The sequence below is a fragment of the Heteronotia binoei genome, chromosome 19, assembly GCF_032191835.1.
Source record: "Heteronotia binoei isolate CCM8104 ecotype False Entrance Well chromosome 19, APGP_CSIRO_Hbin_v1, whole genome shotgun sequence".
Taxonomy (NCBI): Eukaryota; Metazoa; Chordata; class Lepidosauria; order Squamata; family Gekkonidae; genus Heteronotia; species Heteronotia binoei.
The window spans coordinates 12,353,666-12,379,410 of NC_083241.1; the positions used below are offsets into that span (position 1 = coordinate 12,353,666).

Sequence of the window (25,745 nt, forward strand, 5' to 3'; positions counted from 1 at the left end):
GGTAAGAGCCCCATGGCGCAGAGTGGGAAGCTGCAGTACTGCAGTTCAAGCTCTGCTCACGACCTGAATTTGATCCCGGTGGAAGCTGGGTTCAGGTAGCCGGCTCAAGGTTGACTCAGCCTTCCATCTTTCTGAGGTTGGTAAAATGAGTACCCAATTTGCTGGGGGAAAAGCACAGATGACTGGGGAAGGCAATGGCAAACCAATCCATAAAAAGTCTGCCAAGAAAACGTCATGATGCGACATCACCCCAGAGTCGGAAACGACTGGTGCTTGCACAGGGGACTACCTTTACCTTTACCTTTACCTAACATTCAAAGAAAGAACCTTTATATGACACATGGGCTGACATGTACAGACTAGTTTGTCACTTGATGGAGTGGTGACTTGCATGCAAGGGTGGAATTCTTGCAGGAGCTCCTTTGCATATTAGGCCACACACCCCTGATGTAGACAATCCTCCAAGAGCTTACAAGGCTCTTTTTTGTAAGCTCTTGGAGGATTGGCTAAATCAGGTGGGTGTGGCCTAAATGCAAAGGAGCTCCTGCTAGAATTCCACCCCTGCCTGCATGTGTGAATGACATACTACATGAAGAAACTCCAGAGACTGAGCTTTTAAAAAATAAAACTGAGCAAGTTTCTAGCTCTTAAGGCTGTGCGGGAAACCAGCGTGCTACATTCCTGTGAAATCCTCTGTTGAGGAGACAAAGCACCGATCTTCAACATGATGGAAAATGCCATCAGGCTGCAGTCTACTTATGGAGACCCCATCAGAACTTCAAGGCAAGAGATGAACGGAGTTGTCTGGCCATTGCCTGCCTCTGTATAGCAACCCTGGACTTTCTTGGAAGTCTCCCAACCAAAGCTAACAAGGGTCGACTCTGCTAAGCTTCCAAGATCTGACAAGATCAGGCTAGCCTGGGCCATCCAGCTCAAATACCCTACCTCAGGGATGTCAAACATGAGGCCCGGGGGTCGAATCAGGCCCCCAGAGAGCTCCTATCAGGCCCCCAAGCAAATGACTGTCATCTGCTTCCTTCTCCCTCTCTCTTGCTTCCTTCTGCATAACAGCTTGCTTTGCAAGGCTTGCTCAATTGCACAGGAGCTACAGAGCAAAGTCTCTATTTTCTCCATTGGCTGAGGCTCCTCTCTTGGGGAAGGAGGGGGAGGCAGAGAGTGCTTTGCCAGGCTCTCTCAATTGCACAGCAGAGCTACTGAGCCAAGCCTCCCTTCTATTGGCTGAGGCTCCTCCCCCTCCTGGCCCCCTGGGGAAGGAAGGAAAGAGCTACAGCTTCCTTTGCCCAGCTCCCTGGATCCCATGGTAGAGATACAAAGAATGCACCTTTAAGACCGAGTGCTAATGATTTAAGTTTTTTTTTAACTGTGTTTGTCTGTGTCCTTAATAAAGTTTATAGGTACACATACAGCCCGGCCCAACAAGACTTGGCCCAACAAGGTCTCATTTATGTCAGATCCAGCCTTCATAACAAATGAGTTTGACACCCCTGCCCTACCTCGTCCTCTTCATGGCAAAACTGTACAAGCTAAGCTGTGTAGTAGTACCTCCTAAGACTGATAGAAGATAGAAGAAGATGATGATATTGGATTTATATCCCGCCCTCCACTCCGAAGAGTCTCAGAGCGGCTCACAATCTCCTTTACCTTCCTCCCCCACAACAGACACCCTGTGAGGTAGATGATGATATTGGATTTATATCCCGCCCTCCACTCCGAAGAGTCTCAGAGCGGCTCACAATCTCCTTTACCTTCCTCCCCCACAACAGACACCCTGTGAGGTAGATGAAGATATTGGATTTATATCCCGCCCTCCACTCCAAAGAGTCTCAAGAGCGGCTCACAATCTCCTTTACCTTCCTCCCACACAACAGACACCCTGTGAGGTAGATGAAGATATTGGATTTATATCCCGTCCCCCACTCTGAAGAGTCTCAGAGCGGCTCACAATCTCCTTTACCTTCCTCCCCCACAACAGACACCCTGTGAGGTGGGTGGGGCTGGAGAGGGCTCTCCCAGCAGCTGCCCTTTCAAGGACAACTCCTTGAAGAGAGAGCTATGGCTGACCCAAGGCCATGCTAGCAGGTGCAAGTAGAGGAGTGGGGAATCAAACTGGGTTCTCCCAGATAAGAGTCCGCACACTTAACCACTACACCAAACTGGCTCTCCAAAGGTGAGACCTGAAGGCTGGACCTTATCTGACTGGCAGCAGCAATCTGGGGTCTCAGATGATGTCTGAACATCAACCGGAGATAGGCTGCAAACCTTCAGGGGGTGCCTAGAGATCTCCCAGAATCTCTGCAAGCCAAGTAGGTGCTCTATCGCTGAGCCAGAGCCTCTCCCCTAGTGATGAACACATCTAGAGCTGACTTGTATTGAGTTGCACCACATACTTACTGGTTCTCGATGCTGGAGCCATTGGGATCAAGGTTTACAAGATTATGAATGGGACAGAGAAGGTAGAGAGAGAAGTATTTTTCTCCCTTTCTCACAATATGAGAATTCATGGACGTTCAATGAAATTGCTGAGCAGTCAGGGTTAGAACGGATAGAAGGAAGTCCTTCTTCACCCAAAGGGTGATTAACTCATGGAATTCGCTGCCACAGGAGGTGGCGGCAGCTGCAAGCATGGCCAGCTTCAAGAGGGGATTGCATAAGCAAATGGAGCAGAGGTCCATCAATGGCTATTAGCCACAGGGTATATAGATGGAACTATGTCTGGGGCAGTGATGCTCTGTATTCTTGGTGATTAGGGGGGCAACAGTGGGAGGCCTTCTAGTGTCTTGGCCCCACTGATCGACCTCCTGATGGCGCCTGGTTTCTTTGGCCACTGTGTGACACAGAGTGTTGGACTGGGTGGGCCGTTGGCCTGATCCAACATGGCTTCTCTTATGTTCTTACGGATTGAACCGGGGCCTTCTGCATCCCAAGCAGGTGCTCTACTGAGCCATGACCCCTCTAACACACAGGCTCCCTTCTAACAGAAGCATATGCAATAATGTGCAGATTTACTGAATTTATGTAACTGATTTATGACCTTGGGTCGGTCACACACTCTATGCCAAACCTACCTCACAGGGTTGTTGTGAGGATACAAGGGAGGCGATGACAATGGCTTTGGTTTCCCATCGGGGAGAAAGTACATATATTTATCCAGCCACAGATTTTAAGAGGGTTTTTTCCCCCAGCAGGGAATTTGGAGCTGGTTAAAGCAACAGCCCCGTGGCGCAGAGTGGTAAAGCTTCAGTACTGCAGTCCTAAGCTCTGCTCACAACCTGAGTTCGATCCCGGCAGAAGCTGGGTTCAGGTAGCCGGCTCAAGGTTGACTCAGCCTTCTATCCTTCCGAGGTCGGTAAAATGAGTACCCAGCTTGCTGGGGGAGGGGGAAGTGTAGATGACTGGGGAAGGCAATGGCAAACCACTCCATAAAAAGTCTGCCGTGCAAACATCACGATGCGACGTCACCCCAGACTCGGAAGACTGGTGCTTGCACAGGGGACTACCTTTATCTCTTTAAAGCAACACCACGCTTGCGGCGCCCACTCTAGCAGCTGGCCAATGAACAATTTAAATCAGCCTTCCCTGACAACATTCAGAAACCATAACATAACTCCTTTTTCTTGTGTCAGATTAAAATCATACTCCCCCCCCCTCCCTGGGCACCACTGTTTTTCATCCAACACCGCAAGGCATTTGTCCCACCCCAATAAAAATTTTATGGCGAGGAGTGTTGAAACATCCACTTTTTCAGCACCGTGCCAAGCAAGTCTGAAGGTTTTTACCTTAAAATAGCTTCCTGTAGAACAAGAGGGAGACAAAGAACCCTCAAGCTCCACCTAGGAGACCTCCTGAGGTCAAGGGAGCTGCCAAGTATGAGGCAAATCTGAACCTGCCTTTTTAAGGCAGAGAGCCCTACATAACCTTATCACACTTCCACTCCCCCCTCCCACGCTTTCTCCGATCCCTTGTGTAGACGAATTTTAGGAATTTTTATTGGTGTTTCATACTCAAAACTGCATCGCTGGCGGGATGCCAGGGCCTGAACTGATTCAATATGTTAAAGCGTTCTGGCTCTGAAACACCAACCCCTGCCAAATCTTCAGGCACTGAAGTCAGACCGAACAAGCGACGGAGGCGAGAGCTAGCTGAAGGAACCTGGGCCTGAGGTCACAGCTTCGTGGGATCAGATTGGGACCGATAGTCCTTCTAAGTTGTGGAGCCTCGCGAGCAAATGTTCTGCTCCGTAAGCTCCTGGCGTTAAAGTCGTGAGCTACTGAAACACAAACACAAACGCTACATGGTGACAAAAAGGAAGCTAGCTGGCAAAACTTGTTCTGCCATCTTTTACTTATCTGAGAAGGTGGTTTTAGTGTAATCTTGGAGCCTGAACCTGAGCATAACTATGGGCTGAGGTGTCATTTAACTCCCAAATTATGCAGAACTAGGGATGCCATCCTCCCCGTGGGACCTGGGGATCTCCTGGAATTACAACTCATCTCCAGACTACAGAGCTCAGTTCCCCTGGACAAAATGGATGCTTTGGAGAGTGGACTCTAGGTAGGATTGCCAAATACCTCCATTGTTGTGGCGGGGGACTTGTTTTGCACATGCGGCGTGATAACATCACCCGAAAGTGACGTCATTGCACCAGGGACGCTCTAGGACTCACAATAAAACTCTATGATACCATAGTACTTTACTGCAATTCCTAGAGTGTCACTGTGACGGAAAGCAATGGGTTAATCATAAACTGAAGACGCACAGGGCCTGCGTCAGGTGACCTGAGGGTGGGGGCAAAGTGCTCAGAGCTCTCAGGGAGGGAAAGTAGTGGAGAAAGAGAAACTGCTGAGGCAGTCAGTCAAGTTGGTGTCTGACAGAGTTGGGGCCTGTCAGAAGTCTGTCAGTGGGGACCTGATAGAGACTGAGAGGGTCAGTTCGAGCCTGCCAGAGAGGCTGAGAGGACAGCTGATCCTGTGAAGGAGCTTGAGGCGGAGACGGGGAAGTCTTCCAGAGACTACAAGCTCGACAAAACCAGCCAAGAGGGCTGTGTGTGTGTGAGTCAGTTAAGACCTGAACGGTCACAAACACCTAGAGACCACTCTGAAGATCTAGTCAGGTGGTTGAGGGAGTGGATGTGGGTCTGAGACACCAAGAGGGCTGAGAGGAGAGACTCCAGTCGAGGGATGAGACTTGACACATCAATCCCAAGAGGCCAGACCTTGGCTAGAGGTGGAGAGTGAGTTAAAGGGAAATTGTGAACTGTGAACTGTGAGAGACTCAAGAAAAGACAAAGTGATTGTAAAGCCTGAAACAACTGAGCAACGTATTAACCTGTGTAAATATCTCCCATATCCCCAAGTTAAGAACTTTGTGTTACAATAAATCTGTGGTTTAAGTTAAAGTTCTCAAGAGCCTATATTTTGTGGGAAGAACAAACAAAGCTGCTGTGGTCCCATCAAATAAACAAGTAAAATACCCCGAAGAGACTGAAATAAAGAGGTCCAGTGAGGCCGTGAGGCGGGCGCTGCTATAGTCACACTGGAAACACTCTAGGATTCATGGTAAAACTCTATGGTACCATAGTTTTTAGCGTGAGCCCTAGAGTGTTCCCATTGTGTGCCGACTGGGCTCTTCGAGGGCGGGGACTTCCCGGCGGCCTGCTCCATGCCAGCAGGTTGGGGCCCTGCCGGGCAGGGCATCCCCTGCCCCCAGCGGAAGCTCGGCAGGCCTAACTCTAGGGCAGTGTATCTCACTGAGGTCCCTGTAGTCCCCAGGCTCCATTCCCAAATCTCCAAGAGTTTCTGAAACTGGATGTGGCAACCCTACCCCACCCCGGTCTCTCACCAGTGGCCAGGGGGGACCTACAACCCTATGAAGAATAGACAATGTATTCAGTGGCAAGGTGCTTCTCTGGCAAATGCCACCCTTACTCTGGTGTAATCCAACAAGCGTACCGCAAACCCATTCACCATCAGCAAAATTCTCTGCTTCCAAAAGCCAGTTTGGTGTAGTGGTGAAGTGCGCGGACTCTTATCTGGGAGAACCAGGTTTGATTCCCCACTCCTCCACTTGCAGCTGCTGGGAGGGCCTTGGGTCAGCCATAGCTCTTGCAAGAGTTGTCCTCAAAAGGGGAGCAGCTTCTGTGAGAGCTCTCTCAGCCCCACCTACCTCACACGGTGTCTGTTGTGGGGGGAAAGGTAAAGGAGATTGTGAGCCACTCTGAGACTCTGATTCAGAGAGAAGAATGGGGTATAAATCTACGGTCATCTTCTTTTTCTAAAAATGATGGTGTTGGTTATGGTTCCCATTCCTCAGGCCAGGGTGGGAGATCCCCTGCTTTTGGGGGCTTCTGCTTGCCGCCAGGGGAAACTCTGGCCCCAAACCACAGCGTTGCACAGCAGTGTCCCTGGTGCAATGACATCATGCAGAAGTGATGTCATCATGTCAGAGACATTGTACAACAACGCTCTGCTTTTGGGGCAAAACTCTATTGTTTGAGAGCAATTTTACCATAGAGTTTTGCTTTTTTAAAAAAAGAGTGTCATTGCATGACATCCCTTCCGCCTCCAGGAACACACCCCTACCCAAATTCCGCTGCTGACATGAAGGTAGGACCTGGCTCCCTCTTAGGGCTGCCAATCCCCAGATGGGGGCAGGGGATCCCCCGGTTTGGAGACCCTTCCCCTGCTTCAGGGTTATCCGAAAGCGGGGGGAGGGGAGGGAAATGTCTGCTGGGAACTCTATTATTCCCTAGGGAGATTTATTCCCATAGAAAATCATGGAGAATTGATCCGCGGGTATCTGGGGCTCGGGGGGGGCTGTTTTTTGGGGTAGAGATACCAAAATTTCAGTATAGCATCTAGTGCCTCTCCCCAAAATACTCCCCAAGTTTCAAAAAGATTGGACCAGGGGGTCCAATTCTATGAGCCCTAAAAGAAGGTACCCCTATCCTTCGTTATTTCCTATGGAAGGAAGGCATTGGAAAGGTGTGCCGTCCCTTTAAATGTGATGGCCAGAACTCCCTTTGGAGTTCTTGTCACAGCCTTGCTCTTGGCTCCACCCCTAATGTCTCCTGGCTCCACCCCCAAAGTCCCCAGATATTTCTTGAATTGGACTTGGCAACCCTACTCCCTCTATAGTGCTGGTGGTGGAAAATGCCATCAAGTTGGAGTCAAATTATGGTGACCCCAATAAGGTTCTTCAAGGTACGAGACATTCAGAGGTGGCTTGCTATTGCCTGCCTCCATGTAGCAACCCTGGGCTTCCTTGGTGGAACTAGAATCCAAGGAGAACTAACCAGGACAGACCTGCTTAGCTTCCAAGATCTGGTGAGATCAGGCTAGCTTGACCAGGCAGATCAGAATCTTGGTCTAGGACTAGAAGGTGTGAAATTTCAGTTGTTGTTTGAGTCCCAAAAACTTTGTCTGACCATTAATGGTATTTCAACTTTGACCTGAAGGGGGGGGGAAATAAATAATAAAGAAACCAGATTCCTGCTGACAGCCCTTTTTACTTCCCAACTCTCCATTACTGCTCATATCGGAGCAGCTGTGAAAGATCATTCATAATCCTGGAGCCATTTGGCTTGGCTGTTCCAGAAACTATTTGGGACGTACACTGCATAGTCTCCTCTGCTTTCTCTGCAAGGAGAAGATGACAGACAGAAATTGCAGATGATGGGCTGGGTACCAAAGCAACCCAAAAATTATGTGGACAAACTAATTCTAAAATGGAATTTTCAGCCCAGGGGTGGGAGTGGGGGGTGGGGGGGGGGAGAGTAAGGGCTTGTATTCCTGCTAACTCCAAAGCTAATGAATCCAAGTTATTAAGTTATTATCTATTTTTAAATGAAACAAGCCATTTGAAAATAGCTTTGTTTGAAAACTATTTGGCTGAAAATCTTATTACAAGAAAAATCACAGTGGGGGGAAATGGAAGGGGTGGGGAAGAAGAGTCTTATCTTTAGACACATTCCAGCGGGGGGGGGGGGGGGAGAGAGAGAGAGAGAGAGAGAGAGAGAGAGAAAGAAAGAAAGAAAGAAAGAAAGAAAGAAAGAAAGAAAGAAAGAAAGAAAGAAAGAAAGAAAGAAAGAAAGAAAACAAGGAAGGAAATAAGAAAGAAAGGAAGGAAATAAGAAAGAAAACAAGAAAGAAAGCTACACAAACGCTAGCTTGGATCAAAAGGGCTACTTGAGGTATCATACCCAAAAGTTCGGAACATTTTTGACTGCAACTAATGCTCCCTCTAAGCTGCAGTCTTGTGAGCAAAAATTCTACTTTGTGAGCTACTAATATTAAAGTTGTGAGCTACTGCATAAATTATTGTGCTCTGGGGCCATTTTCCCTGAGCTAAGACAAAAATGCGTGAGCAGGAGGCTAAAAATCTGTGATCACGCTAACTCAGCTTAGAAGGAACACTGACTGTAACCTTTTAAACAGAAGATCTTGGTGCTGTTATCACAAACCGCTTCTGGGATTTCCCCATAGCTTCTGAAGCAGTTTTCACATGGCATGAGGGACTGTTGTTTATAGAAACAGTTTGGGCCATGCAGAACTAGTTGCAAAGTTCTTTGGATCTTAACCATTGGGTTCATGTCCTGTTTTCCTGCCCACCAACACTCAGCGATGCACCGTCACCTTAAGCCTGTCCCTGGTGCAGAAGTCCCGGGAACATCGGTTTTGGGGCCGCCTGCTTGAACACATGAAGCTGCCTTATACTGAGTCAGACCCACGAGTCTCTCAAGGTCAGTCTTGCTTACTCTCCAGAAGGAGACCTTTCACCTCACCGGCCACCTGATCCCCTTAACTGCTTTGCCACTGAGTCCCAACTCCTTCCCCAAAATTAGAAGCCACTTTCCATAGGTGGAAGCAATGAAGAGTATATCCAGAGAATGGATTTGAAAGAGAACAGATATGTTCCTAGGATGCAATCCCTGGACAACAGAGGAAGCACAGCTGAACAGTACACCCATAGCTTACGTTATCGCTTAAGTATCTATTTTCCTTCTGTATTCCTGCTATCCAAAACATTTCCAAGGTGCAGGCAGAAAAGATAATATCTTCCTAAAAGTAAAGGTTCCGACTCTGGGGTGACGTCACATCACAATGTTCAGCAGTGCTCATTTTGTAGCAGGCGCTCCTCTGCATATTAGGCCACACACCCCTGATTTAGCCAATCCTCCAAGAGCTTACAGGGCTCTTCTTACAGGGCCTACTGTAAACTCTCAGAGTATTGGCTACATCAGGGGTGTGTGGCCTAATATGCAAAGGAGCTCCTGCCACAAAATGAGCAGTCTTGTAGATTCTACAGGGTATGACTTTCACCGATTCCCTCCTTGCCATTGGCTCCTTAAGCATTTCTTCAACAACCCCAACAAAATGCTAAAGTGATCCGGTGCCAGAAGAACGTCCTCGTTTATAAGCATCTTGCCGAGATTGACTTTGATGCACTGGAAATGGCACAGAAAAACAATCGCCCGCGCTGAGACATTTGGAGAAAGGCAGCCAAAATAACTCGAGATTAATCAACAGCGTTGTAGCTTGGTTCCCTGCCCCCGCTTGGGCTTTTTCTGCTGAGTCAGCCAAGGACACGTTCAATAGCCAGTCTCTAATGAGCTGGCAATCTCGCAGCAGTTTTGTGCCAGGGTGGTTCTGGTTCAATCCATCATAGCATTTGTTGGCAGCAACTGCCTCTACCCAATGACGCAAAGCCGAAGAGTGTTAAAAATACTTGCTGTGCAATATTTCTGCAGAGTTATGTTACTGATAAAGGATGCATTGGATTTGCATGTTTAGTTTGGGTAAAGAAACACTTTGTTTGATAAGGACAACACATCTCATGGATCTATTTGTTTTTTATGCTAAGTAACAGCGCTATGTTTCCAGTGGCTCTGAAGTTTCTCCTTTTTCCAGGTCCCACAGCTAAGAGCAGGATGAGGTAGTAAGAAGAAGAATTGCAGATTTATACCCCACCCTTCTCCCTGAATCAGAGACACAGAGCGGCTTACAATCTCCCATATCTTCTCCCCCCACAACAGACACCTTGTGAGGTGGGTGGGGCTGAGAGGGCTCTCACAGCCGCTGCCCTTTGAAGGACAACCTCTGCCAGAGCTATGGCTGATCCAAGGCCATTCCAGCAGGTGCAAGTGGAGGAGTGGGGAATCAAACCCGGTTCTCCCAGATCAGAGTCCGCACACTTAACCACTACACCAAACTGGCTGCACAAAGCACTAAGATCTTCACCGAATATACTTTCACAGAATTCTCAAAAAACAGGAAAGTTCTCCTTGTTCCAGGTCCTCCAGATGAAGCTCAGGGCAAGATTGTAGTCCACTAAGGTCTTCTTCTCTCAGTATACTTTCACAAGGTTCTCCTTCATGGAAAGGCTCTCTTTGTTCTAGATCAGAGGTGTCAAACACGTGGCTGAGGGGCTGGATCAGGTCCTTGTAGGGCTCCTATCAGGACTCCAAACAACTGACTGTCATTTGCTTCCTTCTGCATAACAGCTTGCTTTGCAAGGCTTGCTCAATCACACAAGAGCTACAGAGCAAAACCTCTATTTTCTCCATTGGCTGAGGCTCTTCCCTTGGGGAGGAAGGGGGAAGGCAGAGCTTGTTTTGCCAGGCTCTCTCAATCGCACAGTAGAGCTACTCAGCCAAGCCTCTCTTCCTTCTATTGGCTGAGGGTCCTCCCCATGTTTCATTTAAACTCTTTCTCTCTCTCTGTTCCAGTCAGGTACAGACTGATGTTTCAAAAAGGTCTATGACGAAAGATGACAATGTTGCAAGATCAGGCCAACTTATTTACTTGAAAGATTTATACTTTGCCTTTCCAGCATTTATGTCCTCAAGGAGGTGGACAAATAACTTTGAACCAAACTATTTTCAGTCTTAGCAAGGGCAGACTTCTACACGTAGACCTCCAGTGCTAAAACAGGCAAAGTCTGTTTGCCTAGAATCCACACCAAAGAACACATGCGGCTCCCTCATAGATCCTTGGTGTGTGTCAGTCCAATCCCTGGTTCTTCAATAAACAGTCCACTTGGTTTCAAAACGGTTGCGTTTATTAAGACATTCAGGTAACGTATAGACTCAGCTGGGGGTTTGAGTCAGATCTGCCCCCAGCAGAGGAACTATAAACTCGTTAGAGAGCTAGTTTGGTGTAGTGGTGGACTCTTTTCTGGGAGAACCACTTCCCCACTCCTCCACTTGCACCTGCTGCAATGGCCATGGGTCGGCCATAGTTCTCGCAGAGGTTGTCCTTGAAAGGGCAGCTGCTGTGAGAGCCCTCTCAGCCCCGCCCACCTCACAGGGTGTCTGTTGTGGGGGAGGAAGGTAAAGGAGATTGTTCTGAGTCTCTGATTTAGAGAGAAGGGTGGGGTATAAATATGCAGTTCTTCTTCTTTATGGCATACAAAAGTGTGCAAAAGCAAACGCGTGCCCCACACCCCTGTTCCCACTGCCCAGTATGTTCCCACAGTCTTTGTCCAGGTGTGAGAATCTTTGATAACAGGGAGGGATGACATTCCTCCCGTTCAAGACCTCTCTCATGACTACCCAAACGGTTGCTGCAAGCATGCTGGCTAGCTGTTCCTCCCCTCCAGTTCCCAGATGAAACAAAACCAAAACACTGGCAGTAAGAGAAGCAGAGCATTGGCCCATGATGGCAAGAGATCTCGACAGTATGTTAAAGTCAATATAATCTACTCTGAGAAGCATCAACTTCCCAGCGTCTTAGGAAGGGATCTTTCACACCACCCACTACCTGATGCCTTGGCTGGAGATGCCAGGGATTCAACCTGGGACCCTCTGCATGCAAAGCGGCTGCTAACCCCATTACCTGTGGTCCTTCCCCAAGTATGCCAAGTATGTTTCCTTAAGCATTTCTCAAACATTCCCTGAGAAATGATAACCTGATCTGGCACCGGAAGAACGACGTCATTTATCAGCACTGTGCGGAGTTTTACTTCTGCACGCTGGAACTGCACGGCAAATGCTAACAGCCTTGAGACGTTTGGAGAAAGCCAGTCATGCCAATGAGGCAAGGAGAAAGAAATACTCAGTTCTCGGGCCAGTCTTGGAGCAGAGCAGCTTGGGGCTCTTTAGCTTGGAGAAACATCGACTGAGAGGTGACACAACAGAGGTTCACAAGATTATGAATGGGAAAGGGAATGCAGAGAAAGAAGTCCTTTTCTCCCTTTCTCACAATACAAGAACTTATGGGCATTCAATTAAATTGCTGAGCAGTCGGGTTAGAACGGATAAAAGGAAGTACCTCTTCACCCAAAGGGTGATTAACACATGGAATTCACTGCCACAGGAGGTGGCGGCGGCTGCAAGCTTAAACTGCTTCAAGAGGGGATTGGGAAAACATCTGGAGCAGAGGTCCATCAGTGGCTATTAGCCACAGCATATTGCTGGAATTCTTTGTCGGGGGCAGTGATGCTCTGTATTCTTGGTGCTTGATGGGGCACAGTGGGAGGGCTTTTAGCCCCACTGATGGACCTCCTGGTGGCACCTGGGGTTTTGGCCACTGTGTGACACAGAGTGTTGGACTGGATGGTCCATTGGCCTGATCCAGCATGGCTTCTCTTATATTCTTAATGTATGTAATAGCTCACAACATTAACGCCAGTAGCTCACAAGGTAGAATTTTTGCTCACAGGACTGCACGGCTTAGAGGGAACATTACTCCCCAAATGGCCAAAACCTTCCAGGTGGCAGCCTCTCTGTGAGCCAGCCCTTTCCGAATCACCAACGTGCTGAATATTATGGGCTTTGATGAAACATCTCTGATGTGCAAGTCTGTGTTTAAAACGCACACCCAAATGTTTTCATTGTGACTGTTGTCAAGCTGAGCAAAAGAACACAAATGAGCTCGGAAAATGTGATCTCAATTATCCCTGGGTAGAAAAATGAATAATTAAAAGAACAACAAAAAAAACCATTCCACCCTAGATGTACAACAGAACTTACCAGACAATCAAAGCAGCAGGAGGATGGGGGCAGGGTAGGGGAAACCATTAGAGTTGACCATTAAGGGCAGTGAACAGACTTTAAGCAGCCCTATCTACTTATCATAGAAGAAGAAGAAAAAGGAGGAGGAGAAGGAGGAGAAAAAAGAAGAAAGAAGAAGGAAGAGGAGGAGAAAGAAGGAGGAGGAGAAGGAAGAAGAAAGAAGGAGGAGAAGGAAGAAGAAAGGAGAAGGAGGAGAAAGAAGAAGGAGGAGGAGGAGGAGAAAGAAGGAGGAGGAGGAGAAAGAAGGAGGAGGAGGAGAAAGGAGGAGGAGGAGAAGGAAGAAGAAAAAAGGAGAAGGAAGAAGAAAGGAGGAGGAGGAAGAGGAGAAAGAAGAAGAAGGAGGAGGAGGAGAAAGAAGAAGGAGGAGGAGGAGAAGGAGGAGAAAGTAAATTTCTTGCTGTTGCCCTAAAGGAGTGGCAAAAATCCCATTCGCAGCCTGTTTCTGCTTCCCAAACTTAGTACCTTTAGGATTCCCTGAAAAGGAGGGTCTTCCAGAGAAAAAGAACAAAAACTATCACTACATCTAAAGAGGACATTTTTTTTTCTAAATCAGATATACCTTGATGTAGGGGTGGCCAAACTGTGGATCTTTCAAGAAGCCCCCACCAAACCCATTGACCAGCTCAGAGAAGGCATTTCTTTCTTTAAATCACTTCTCCAAGCCAAACCAGCCAGTGGCTTGGAAAATGCATTTATAGTGAAAGTTGTTTTCTTTCCCTCTTCCCCTCCTTCCTCCTCATCTTTTTGCCTTCCTTCCTTTCACAATGTGATGCGGTGGCTAAAAAAGCAAATGCAATTTTGGGCTGCATCAACAGAAGTATAGTGTTCAGATCACATGAAGTAATGGTATCGTTTTACACTACTCTGGTAAGACCTCACCTGGAGTATTGTGTTCAGTTTTGGCCACGCATTTTAAGAAGAACATAGACAAGATGGAACGGGTCCAGAGGAGGGCGACGAAGATGGTGAGGGGTCTGGAGACCAAGTTCTATGAAGAAAGGTTGAAGGAGCTGGGCATGTTTAGCCGGCAGAGGAGGCGGCTGAGAGATGATATGATCACCATCTTCAAGTTTTTGAAGGGCTGTCATATGCAGAATTGTTTTCTGTTGCCCAGAAGGTCGTACCAGAACCAATGGGCGAAATTAAATCAAAAGCGTTTCCAGATAAACATTAGGAAGAATTTCCTGACAGAGTAGAACAGGCTTCCTCGGGAGGTGGTGGGCTCTCCTTCCTTGGAGGTTTTTAAACAGAGGCTAGATGCCCATCTGACAGCAATGCTGATCCTATGAACTTAGGGGGAAGTCCTTGTGAATTTCCTGCGTTGTTCAGGGGGTTGGACTAGATGACCCTGGGGGGTACCTTCCAACTCTATAATTCTCTGCTTATCTCTTGACTTGAAAACCCAACAGGGCTGCAAAAAGTCAGTTGCACTTGATAGTACTTTACACACACACCAGAGCATTGGCCATAAAACACCAGGATCGACATCCTTAGCTGTCACCCCAGTGGAAGAACTTGGGGTGGAAGGGACAAGCTATCTGGCGTTGTGCCAACGTGCAACCTCACTTCCAAGGAGAAACCAGAAGTGCTGTCATCATGTTGAGGTGACATTCTAAGATTCACCCAAACTCTATGGCGTCATGCTGATGTAATGAGGTCACTTCCATTTTGTACCAGGAGCGACACTGTGCACTGGTAGATTACCGATTCACCCCGTTGTTCCCCTCACTGCTTTCTTAAGCGGCACCAGAGAACAGGGCCCAGGACATGGGGTCTCTCACTGTATACAGAATCCTGCCCCCCCCCACAAAAGCATGGCTCATTCAGTCAGAGGAGGAGAAGATGATGATGATATTGGATTTATATCCGGCCCTCCAGTCCGAATCTCAGAGTGGCGCACAGTCTCCCTTATCTTCCTCCCCCACAACAGGCACCCCACGAGGTGGGTGGGGCTGAGAGAGCTCTGACAGAAGTTGCCCTTTCAAGGACAGCTCTGCGAGAGCTATGGCTGCCCCAGGGCCATTCCAGCAGCTGCAAGTGGAAGAGTGGGGAATCAAACCCAGTTCTCTCAGATAAGAGTCCGCACACTTTACGACTACACCAAACTGGCTTCACTGCACTGAATTAATAAGAGTGAGGATATTTTTGTTTTTAATACAAGAAAGGCCACCTGGAAGTGCAAACTCAATCTGAATCAGACCTCTGGGGGAAACACACAGATTTTTAACAAATATTTCTAAACTGTCATTATGACATTCCAGAAATCCTCTCTCTGGCCCACTTCGTTATTTGGCTGGGGGTCTGCTCCATGGCCTCTGCAGCTCTGAGCAAAGCCAGTGACCAAGAAAACTACGGAAAAGAAATGGAAGCCAGCCAGATTGTTGTTTGTTGCAGCCAGGATACCGGAATTTCCCTCCCATTTATTACAGGGGTCCCTTGTGAAAGATTCCCATTTTTAATGTGTATTGCAGGCAAATCTCCGTATTTCACACATCTGGATAATTGCTTTTTCAACTTCCTGCTCTGAGAATTGAGAAAACTTGCTTGCCCGTGTCCCGCCGCTTCCTGCGCATACAGGTTATGCCGTAGGAGATAATCTGGCGGGGGCCTTACAATGCCAGAGACAAGAATCTCTCAAGCTTGCAGTGGTACTCTCTACCTGCCCCCCACAGATTCCTGCAAGACAGTCCGTTCCCGGACAGAAGCTCCCCTAAACTCCAATTAGAGCTGCCTGCAAAAAAGAGGCTGGGCCACTAACTGGCAGGCTGAAGAAAAGGGGCGCAGCACATAGGGCTGCCATAGGGCAGGGGATCTCCCAGTTTGGGGGCCCCCAATCTGCTGGCATGGAGCAGGCTGCTGGGGGGAATACCCACCCCCAAAGAGCCCTGTGCGATGACATCGCCCCAAAGTGACGTCATTGTGCAGAGTATGTCACACCGGGGACACTCTAGAAAAGGGGTAGCCAAGCTGTGGCTCGGGAGCCACATGTGGATCTCGAAGCCCACACTGCCCCACTGGCCAGCTTGGAGAACATAGTTGGAAGTTAAAGTTGTTTTCTTTTCATCTCTCCCTCCCCAATCTATTTTCCTTCCTCCCTCCATTCATGTTTTGCAACTCTCAAACATCTGATGCTTATTCTATGTGGCTCTTACATTAAGAAAGTTTGGCCACTCCACTCTAGGATTTGCGATTACAACTCTATGGCACCATAGAGTTTTACTGCAACGCCTAGAACATCCCTGGCACAATGTGCCCTGTGCAATGACATCACTTCTGAGTGACATTGCACTGCGAGAGAGAGAAGATTCCCCTGCCACAGCTGCAGAGGGATTTGGTGACCCTACAATTACACAGGAGAAGGAAGAGAGCTGCTAAATGGCCAGTATGTTTAAATGGCATTTGTGCCAACAGCAGGAAGAATATGGTTCTTAAATCACAGGCCCTGGAGCTGTAGTCTCCAGTGGGGCATAGCAGAGTACAGATTCTGACTAGGTAAGGACTGAAGGCCAGGCTCCTAACATTTATAGCAAGCTTTGTCAATTCAGTTTTCAGACTAGGGCTGTCATTTTCTTAAAAAAAATGGCAGCATTGAAGCTTTGTACGGCTTGCTCAACTGCACAGGAGCTAAAGAGCAAAGCTCTATTTTCTCAATTTGTTGAGGCTCCTCCCTTGGGGAGAAGGTGGGTAGGGACTCTGTTGGGGAGGAAGGAATAGTTTTCTTTGCCAGGCTCTCTCAATCGCACAGGAGAGCTACTGAGCCAAGCCTCTCTTCCTTCTATTGGCTGAGGCTCCTCCCCCTCCTCATCCCGAGGAAGGAAGGAAAGAGCCGGAGCTTCCTTTGCCCAGTTCCCTGGATACCATGGGAGAAATACAAAAAAAAACACCTTTAAGGCCAACAAGTGCTAATGCAGGGGCATTGAACATGCAGCCTGGGGGCTGAATCAGGCCCCCAAGGGCTCCTATCAGGCCCCTGGGCAACTGGCTGTTTGCTTCCCGCTCCCTCTCTCTTGCTTCCTTCTGCATAACAGCTTGCTTTGCCAGGCTTGCTCAATCACACAGGAAGTACAGAGCAAAGCCTCTATTTTCTCCATTGGCTGAGGCTCCTCCCTTGGAGAGGAAGAGGGGGAGGTTTTGCTAGGCTCTCTCAATCGCACAGCAGAGCTACTGCGTCAAGCCTCTTTTCCTTCTATTGGCTGAGATTCCTCCTCCCCCTCCTGGTCCCCTGGGGAAGGAAGGCAAGAGCCAGAGCTTCCCTTGCCCAGTTCCCTGGATCCCATGGGAGAGATACAAAGAAAGCAACTTTAAGGCCAACACATGCTTACGTTTTAAGCATATTTTAATTTTTTTTAAAAAAAATATTTAACTGTGTTTGTCTGTGTCCCTTATAAAGTTTATTCCTTCGCTACCTGGCATCACATTTTATCACTCACATGGTCCAGCCGAACAAGATCACATTTATGTCCGGACTGGCCCTCTTAACAAATGAGTTCGACACCCCTGTACTAATGTTTTAAGCATGTTTTACATTGTTGTTTTTTTAAATCTGTAATTGTGTTTGTCTGTGTCCTTTATAAAGTTTATATCTCTGCTACCTAACTGTAAATAGGTACACACATGGCCCGGCAAGGTCTCATTTATGTCAGATTTGGCCGTCATAACAAATGAGTTCGACATCCCTGGTATAAAGCATCTTCTGACCAAGGACCCTTTTCAAGAAGCAAATTAAGAAGCAAATTAAAAGATTAGGATATATACAGAGATATCTTTAAGAAGCTCTATGAGAGCCTTTGATTGCACTGCACAAGAAGACATTTCATGACCATATTGACTGACTCGCGAATGGAATCTTTCATTAGAATTAAATGTGCCTGAATTTGTTTTCTTAATAAAACAGCTGTCTGAAAAACTGTTTTTGCAGTAAATCCAAGCAACACGAATGGAAGATTTAGAAATCCAACGTATCGGTTAGGAAGTTCATTCACTTTTTCCATCCCATAAGAGGAGACCGCCAAACATCTCAATCTGAACAGACTTCATCTGTTTTTTCCTTCTCTTGAGAAGCAACTGTGGTTTACTAGTTTGGTGTAGTGGTTAAGTGTGCAGACTCTTATCTGGGAGAACCGGGTTTGATTCCTCACTCCTCCACTTGCAGCTGCTGGAATGGCCTTGGGTCAGCCATAGCTCTCGCAGAGCTTTCCTTGAAAGGGCAGCTTCTGTCAACTCTCTCGGCCCCACCTTCCTCACAGGGTGTCTGTTGTGGGGGAGGATGGTAAAGGAGATGGTAAGCTGCTTTGAGACTCTGAGATTCAGAGTGGAGGGCGGGGTATAAATCCTATATCATCTTCTTCTCAATCCAAACCAGGAGACTACCAGAAGATTTCAGCAGAATGCTTGCCTTGGTAGGTTGTCCATTTGACAAATAATTTGGAAGCTGGGCCTGAGTGAGAGAGGATGCCCTCTGGTCACCTGACACAATATGGATCCTGCTATGTATTTTTCCACTGGAGCTGCAGGGCATAAACGCACTACAAATGTGCGCAAATAGGACTGCCAATCCCCATATGGGGGCAGGGGATCCCCTGGTTTGGAGGCCCTCCCCCCACTTCAGGGTCATCAGAGAGTGGGAGGGGGGAGAAATGGGAATAACTCGGTTATTCCCTATGGAGACCAATTCCCATGTATAATGGTGAACTGATTTGTGGGTATCTGGGGTTCTGAGGGGGTTGTTTTTTGAGATAGAGGCACCATATTTTCAGCATAGTATCCAGTGCCTCTCTTTAAAACACCCTCCAAGTTTCAAAAAGATTGGACCAGGGGGCCCAATTCTACCACCCCAAAAGAAGGTGCCCCATGCTTCATTATTTCCAATGGTGGGAAGGCATTTAAAAGGGGGGGGGGTGTCCTTTAAATGTGATAGCCAGAACTCCCTTTGGAGTTCAGTTATGCTTGTCACACCCTTGTTCCTGACTCCACCCCCAGTGTCTCCTGGCTCCACCCCCAATGTCTCCTGGTTACACCCCTAAAGTCCCCAGATATTTCTTGAATTGGCCTATGCACAAAGTTAATAATAATTCCCTCTTCCATGCCTGGTACCAGTGGCTAGTTGCATGAGGCAATGCTGAGGCCTAGACCTAGTAAAGGAACCATGAACTGAAACATGGAACCACCATTTTGGCTATTTCTTGCCCAGCCATATCAGAGACACCTAGGCTTGCCCTATGCCCAGTGGCAGTGGGCAACCTCTTGTCCTCAGTTTCCCACCCTTGCTAGTTTTAGCAGCTGGAGGGAAAAGGAGGTGGGGTGACAGCATTCATGGTGACACTCTAAGCATTACCTAAATTTCTATAGAAAAGACCACAGAGACTGGGGAATTCCTAGAGTGTCATCTGGAATTGACATCATGGCCAGCAACCTCCCACACGGAAGTAACCCCACTAGGGTTGCCAGCTCCGGGTTGAGAAGTACCTGGAAATTTGGGGGGTGGAGCCTGAGGAAAGCGGGTTTTGGGGAGAGGAGAAACTTAAATGGGGTAAAATGCCACGAAGTCCACCTTCCAATGTGGCCATTTCCTGATCGACTGATCTCTGTCGCCTGGAGGTCAATTATAAGAGCATAAGAGAAGCCCTGTTGGATCATGCCAATAGCCCATCCAGTCCAACACTCTGTATCATGCAGTGGCCAAAATATATACGCAGACACACACGCACACACACACAGTGGCTAATAGCCACTGATGGACCTCTGCTCCATATTTTTATCCAATCCCCTCTTGAAGCTGGCTATGCTTGTAGCTGCCACCACCTCCTGTGGCAGTGAATTCCACAGGTCAATCACCCTTTGGGTGAAGAAGGACTTCCTTTTATCCGATCTAACCTTACTGCTCAGCAATTTCATTGAACGCCCACGAGTTCTTGTACTGTGAGAAAGGGGGAAAAGGACTTCTTTCTCTACTTTCTCCATCCCATGTATCATCTTGTAAACCTCTATCATGTCACCCCGCAGTCGATGTTTTTCCAAGCTAAAGAGCCCCAAGCGTTTTAACCGTTCTTCATAGGGAAAGTGTTCCAACCCTTTTATCATTCTGGTTGCCCTTTTCTGGACTTTTCCCAATTCTGTAATATCCTTTTCAAGGTGCGGTGACCAGGATTGCACACAGTACTCCAAATGAGACCGCACCATCGATTTATACAGACGGTCTCTAGCCATCACCTGGAGGTTGTGCAACCCAGAAAGAGAATTCCTTTGAAGTGGAAGGACTTTTCTTGTATATTTCCAGGATTGGACTGCTCATATATTTATTTATGTCCTTCTTTTCCAGAAAGGATGGGTGTTCGGAACCCTTTGGGGTTTTCCTTTGCCACACATCACCTGGAGGCTGGCAGCCATAGACTCCATATCTCCATGTTGCTGTAGAACCTTCCCCAGAGACAACAGAGGCCGGGAGAATTCCTAGAGTGGCACGGAGGAAGTGATGTCACCACCCAACTTTACCATCTCCAGGCACCACCTGCCAAATCCCTCAGCATTTACTGCAGTAGAGCTGGCCATACAAGAGACACCAGTCACTGCCTCCAGCCTGCGTGTTTCCATTAAGTGACTGTGGCCAAGAGTTCCCTCTGAAGCACCAGGTACCATGAGATGTTCTTTTTGCCTGCCTGCCTGCCTACAAACACACACACATCAGTAGTGGAGGGGTCTTCCTAGGTAGAATTCCCCAGGGCTTTTTTCATAGCAGGAACTCCTTTGCATATTAGGCCACACCCCCTGATGTAGCCAATCCTCCAAGAGCTTACAGCCAGTTTGGTGTAGTGGTTAAGTGTGTGGACTCTTATCTTGGAGAACCAGGTTTGATTCCCCACTCCTCCACTTGCAGCTGCTGGAATGGCCTTGGGTCAGCCAGAGCTCTTGTAGAAGTTGTCCTTGAAAGGGCAGCTGCTGTGAGAGCCCTCTCAGCCCCACCTACCTCACAGGGTAGGTGTGGAGAGCCGGGTTTGGTGTAATGGTTAAGTGTGCGTTAAGTGTGTGGACTCTTATCTGGGAGAACCGGGTTTGATTCCCCACTCCTCCACTTGCACCTGCTAGCATCGCCTTGGGTCAGCCATAGCTCTGGCAGAGGTTGTCCTTGAAAGGGCAGCTGCTGGGAGAGCCCTCTCCAGCCCCACCCACCTCACAGGGTGTCTGTTGTGGGGGAGGAAGGTAAAGGAGATTGTGAGCCGCTCTGAGACTCTTCGGAGTAGAGGGAGGGATATAAATCCAATATCTTCTTCTTCTTCTTCTTCTTCTTCTTCTTCTTCTTCTTCTTCTTCTTCTTCTTCTTCTTCTTCTTCTTCTTCTTCTTCTTCTTCTTCTTCTTCTTGTGAAGGGGGAAGGTAAAGGAGATTGTGACCGCTCTGAGATTCAGAGTATAGGGCAGGATATAATTCCAATAACTTCTTCAATATCTTCTTACAGGGCTCTTAGTGCAGGGTCTATTGTAAGCTCCAGGAGGACTGGCTACATCAGGGGTGTGTGGCCTAATATGCAAAGGAGTTGCTGTAACAAAAAAGCCCTGATATTCTCCAAGGGCCTCTCAAAGCTGGAACCAGCCATCCTGTCTCCCTAGGGAGCTGGGAGTCTAAGAGAGGGAGGGCTCTCATCGCATTTCATTTTTCAGAACTGTTGGACACAGTGGAGGAAAGAGAGCCATGATAGTTCAACTGGTATGAAATCGGTCTGCTGTTCGTACAAACTGGGGCCTCGGAAGCCAGGAACCCCTGTGCTTGCATTTTCAACATCTTTTCAACATGTAACAATGATTTCCTCACACGGCAATCTACAGATTAATGCCTTGTTAAGGTTGAGAATAGATTTAACAGCCTGGCATCTGGTTTGAATAAAAACAAAGGCCTCCCATCATTCAGTGCTGCCGAAACTGTTCGCAGTTTGGCTCATCCGCCTTTTGGTGTCAAAGGAAGTGGGGGGGTGGGGGGAGGGAGAGCGGGACATTCATTTTCAACTTGGCACGTTTGGGCCGGAGCTGAAATTATTTTCTGCGCCTGTCCTCCAGCGTTCAAGAGAAGCCACGTATGTCTCTTGCACGATTACCGAAGGCCGAGGGGCAGGACCGGACTCAAGATCTTGACAGCGGTTTATTGGATTCCCTTTAGCAAGCAAATATTTGTTATTAAAGGTAATGTATTATAATGGCCACGCAAACAGTAAGGAGCTATGCACATTCGTGGCCAAGAATTCCTCTGCAAAGAAACGGTGTTTTTTTTTAAAGATGTGATTTGATCAAGATGCTTTTGTTTCCCCTTTTTGAAGCACAACTTATTGCAAGCACATGAGTTTGAGATACCATCTCGTGTCACGGCCTCTTTTGGTGACCTTTAAAGACTACTCAGAGCAGGCACTGAGCTTCCAAAGAAAGATGGAGAGATTTGGCTGAAGGAGAAAACTGCTGACAAGCTCGATAGGAAGGTGGGAGAACACCTCACCCCACGCCTTTGAAACCTACTCCCTCCTTGAGGACTTCAATTTAACTATTTCTGATCTGCAGTCAAAATAAATCCTGAGGTTGTATATAACAGGGGTGGCCAAACGTGCTAAACACGAGAGCCACATAGAATAAATGTCAGATGTTTGAGAGTCGCAAGACATGAACATCAGACGTTTGAGGGAGGGAAGGAAGGAAGGAAGGGAGAAGACTGCAGATTCTCTCTGAATCAGAGTCTCAGAGTGGCTCACAATCTCCTTTATCTTCTTCCTCCACAACAGACACCCTGTGAGGTGGGGGGGGGGGGCTGAGAGAGCTCTCCCAGAAGCTGCCCTTTCAAGGACAACTCTGTGAGAGCTATGGCTGACCCAAGGCCATTCCAGCAGCTGCAAGTGGAGGAGTCAGGAATCAAATCTGGTTTTCCCAGATAAGAATCCGCACACTTAACCACTACACCAAACTGGCTCTCCAGGAAGGAAGGAAGGAAAATAGATGGAGGCAGTGAGAGGTGGAAAGAAAACAACTTTAACTTTAAATGGATTCTCCAAGCTGCTGTCTGGCTTGGAGAAATAATTTAAAGAAACCAATGCCTTCTCTAAGCCAGGGCAGTGGGAGCTTCAGGAGCCACACAATATGTGTGAAAGAGTGACCTGTGGCTTCCGAGCCACAGTTTGGCCACACCTGGTATATAACCTCGCTTCTCCCAACAGTACCCTGTCTGTGTTGCTTATATGTCTGAACATAATGAGCCGCCTTACACCAAAATTAGACCTCTGGTCTGTTAAGGTCTGGTTTGACTTACAATGACTCTGTAAGGCAGGGACCAATGACAGCTTTTCTGGCACCCTTCAAGTATTTTTAGAAAGTGGGTGGGGCCAGGCGGGACTTTTGCCCGGTGAGCTTTATGATTGGTTTTGTGGATTGTTTAAAACCCTTGCTTGGGCAGCAGCTGCCCCCACAGCATGAGCTGTGGCAATCCTTTTGTGGCCAGCTCTGCCTCCTGCAGAAGCCATTTTGTGGCAGCCATTGTGTGGCAGCACCCACCACACTGTGTCAGAATTCCAAAGGTGCCCATAGGTTCAAAAAGGACCCCTGCTTGACAGGGTCAGGTCAAGGCCTTTTACATAATCTGCTAGCTAATCTTTTTTTAAATTGGAGATGCTGGGGATTGAACCTGGGACTTTCTGCACGCAAAGCAGATGCTCTACCACTCAGCCACGGCCCCCTGTTTATAAGTTGCCCTCCACAGATTCAGACTGTTTGTCCATCAAGGTCAGTATTTTCTACACTGACTGGCAGCATCTCTCCAGGGGATCACTGAAAGGTCTTTTACATTCACATCACCCCCTGCTTGAGGTCTGATACAGTCTCAGGCGGTCGGGGGCGGGAGGGCGGGTGAACTGTGGCTCAGAAGCCACATGTGGCTCTCAAAGCCCTCACTGCCTCAGCATTGAGCTTGGAGAAGACATTTCTCTCTTTAAATCACTTCTCGAAGCCAGTGGCTTGGATAATGCATTTAAAGTTGCTTTCTTTCCACCTCTCCCTACCCCATCAACCAACCTTCCTTCCTTCCTTCCTTCCTTCCTTCCTTCCTTCCTTCCTTCCTTCCTTCCTTCCTTCCTTCCTTCCTTCCCTCCCTCCCTCCAGCTCTCAAACATTTGGCATTTTGGTGTAGTGGTTGAGTGAGCCAGTTTGGTGTAGTGGTTAAGTGTACGGACTCTTATCTGAGAGAACCGGGTTTGATTCCCCACTCCTCCACTTGCAGCTGCTGGAATGGCCTTGGGTCAGCCATAGCTCTTGTAGTTGTTGTCCTTGAAAGGGCAGCTTCTTTGAGATGTCTCTCAGCCCCACCCACCTCACAGGGTGTCTGTTAGGGGGGCAGGTAAAAGGAGATTGTTACCGCTCTGAGATTCAGAGTATAGGGCGGGATATAAATCCAATATCTTCATCCAATATCTTTATTCTATGTGCCGCTTACATAAGCACGTTTGGCCACCCCTGGACTAAGGCAACTTCCTGTGTGTTCATCTGTATGGGTAGAATTTCACTGAGAAATGTTGCTGATCCTACCTAAACTCTCATGGTTTCTCTCAAAATCCTCCAGGGGTTTCACTTACTTCACTCTAGAGTCTAGACAATGTTTTGACAGGAACTCCTCAAATATGAACAAACTGAAACGATCTTAAAGAGATACGGATACAGAGCCAGTGTTGTGTCATGGACTAGGATCTGAGAGACCCAGGTTCGAATCCCCACCCTGCCATGAAACTTGCTAGGTGACCTTGAGCCAGTCACAAACTCTCAGCCTCACCCACCTCACAGGATAAAATGGAGGCGAGCGGAATGACGCAAGCTGCTTTGGGTTGTCACTGGAGAGAAAGGTGAAGAGGGGGCTCTGGTTCAATCCACAGTGGATTCTGTCCCAGGTTCAATCCACAGTGTCTCCAGTTCAAAAGGGCTAGACAGTCGGTGATGGGAAAGACCCCTTACTGAGACCCTGGAGAACCGCTGCCAGTCTGTGCAGGCAATTTTGACCTTCAGGGGTGGGATTCCAGCAGGAGCTCCTTTGCATATTAGGCCACACACCCCTGATGTAGCCAATCCTCCAAGAGCTTACAGGGCTCTTTTTTGTAAGCTCTTGGAGGATTGGCTACATCAGGGGTGTGTGGCCTAATATGCAAAGGAGCTCCTGCTAGAATCCCACCCCTGCTGACCTTGATGGACCAAGCGTCCAACTCACTATAAGGTCGTTTCACATGTGTGTCAGTAAACAAACTGTGAACCCTTACTTGTGTCCCAGTTCGTGTGCAATGGTGAACGCGAGATTCAGCCCGTTGTCTTCGGCAAGGACGCATTTCCTTTTCGCACTGCAGATTCCTCCAAGGTAGGCAATTCCTGCCAAAATAAGGAAGAAGGCTTTCATCAGCTCATCTGTAGGTTTTGAATAACGGCAAGAATTCTTAAAATCACAACACTTTCCTTACATGACAATTCTTCACAGGAAATTGTATTTGCATAGCGGATCAGAGGTGGCCAAACTTGCTTAATGTAAGAGCCACAAAGAATGAACATCAGATGTCTGAGAGTCCCAAGAGATTAATGTCAGATGTTTGAGAGAAGGAAGGAAGGAAGGAAGGAAGGAAGGAAGGAAGGAAGGAAGGAAGGAAGGAAGGAAGGAAGGAAGGAAGGGAGGGAGGGAGGGAGGGAGGGGAAGGAAGGAAGGAAGGAAGGAAGGAAGGA

General features: G+C 47.9%; 1 protein-coding gene across 1 annotated transcript in view; it reads right to left on the bottom strand.

Moving 5' to 3' along the window:
• Positions 1 to 25,745, bottom strand: part of ADAMTS17 (ADAM metallopeptidase with thrombospondin type 1 motif 17) — a 323,961-nt gene that overhangs the window by 153,762 nt on the left and 144,454 nt on the right. Inside the window, exon 8 of the mRNA XM_060260248.1 lies at positions 25,295 to 25,400. Within this exon, the coding sequence (XP_060116231.1) occupies positions 25,295 to 25,400 (106 nt within the window). The remainder of the gene's footprint in view (positions 1 to 25,294; positions 25,401 to 25,745) is intronic.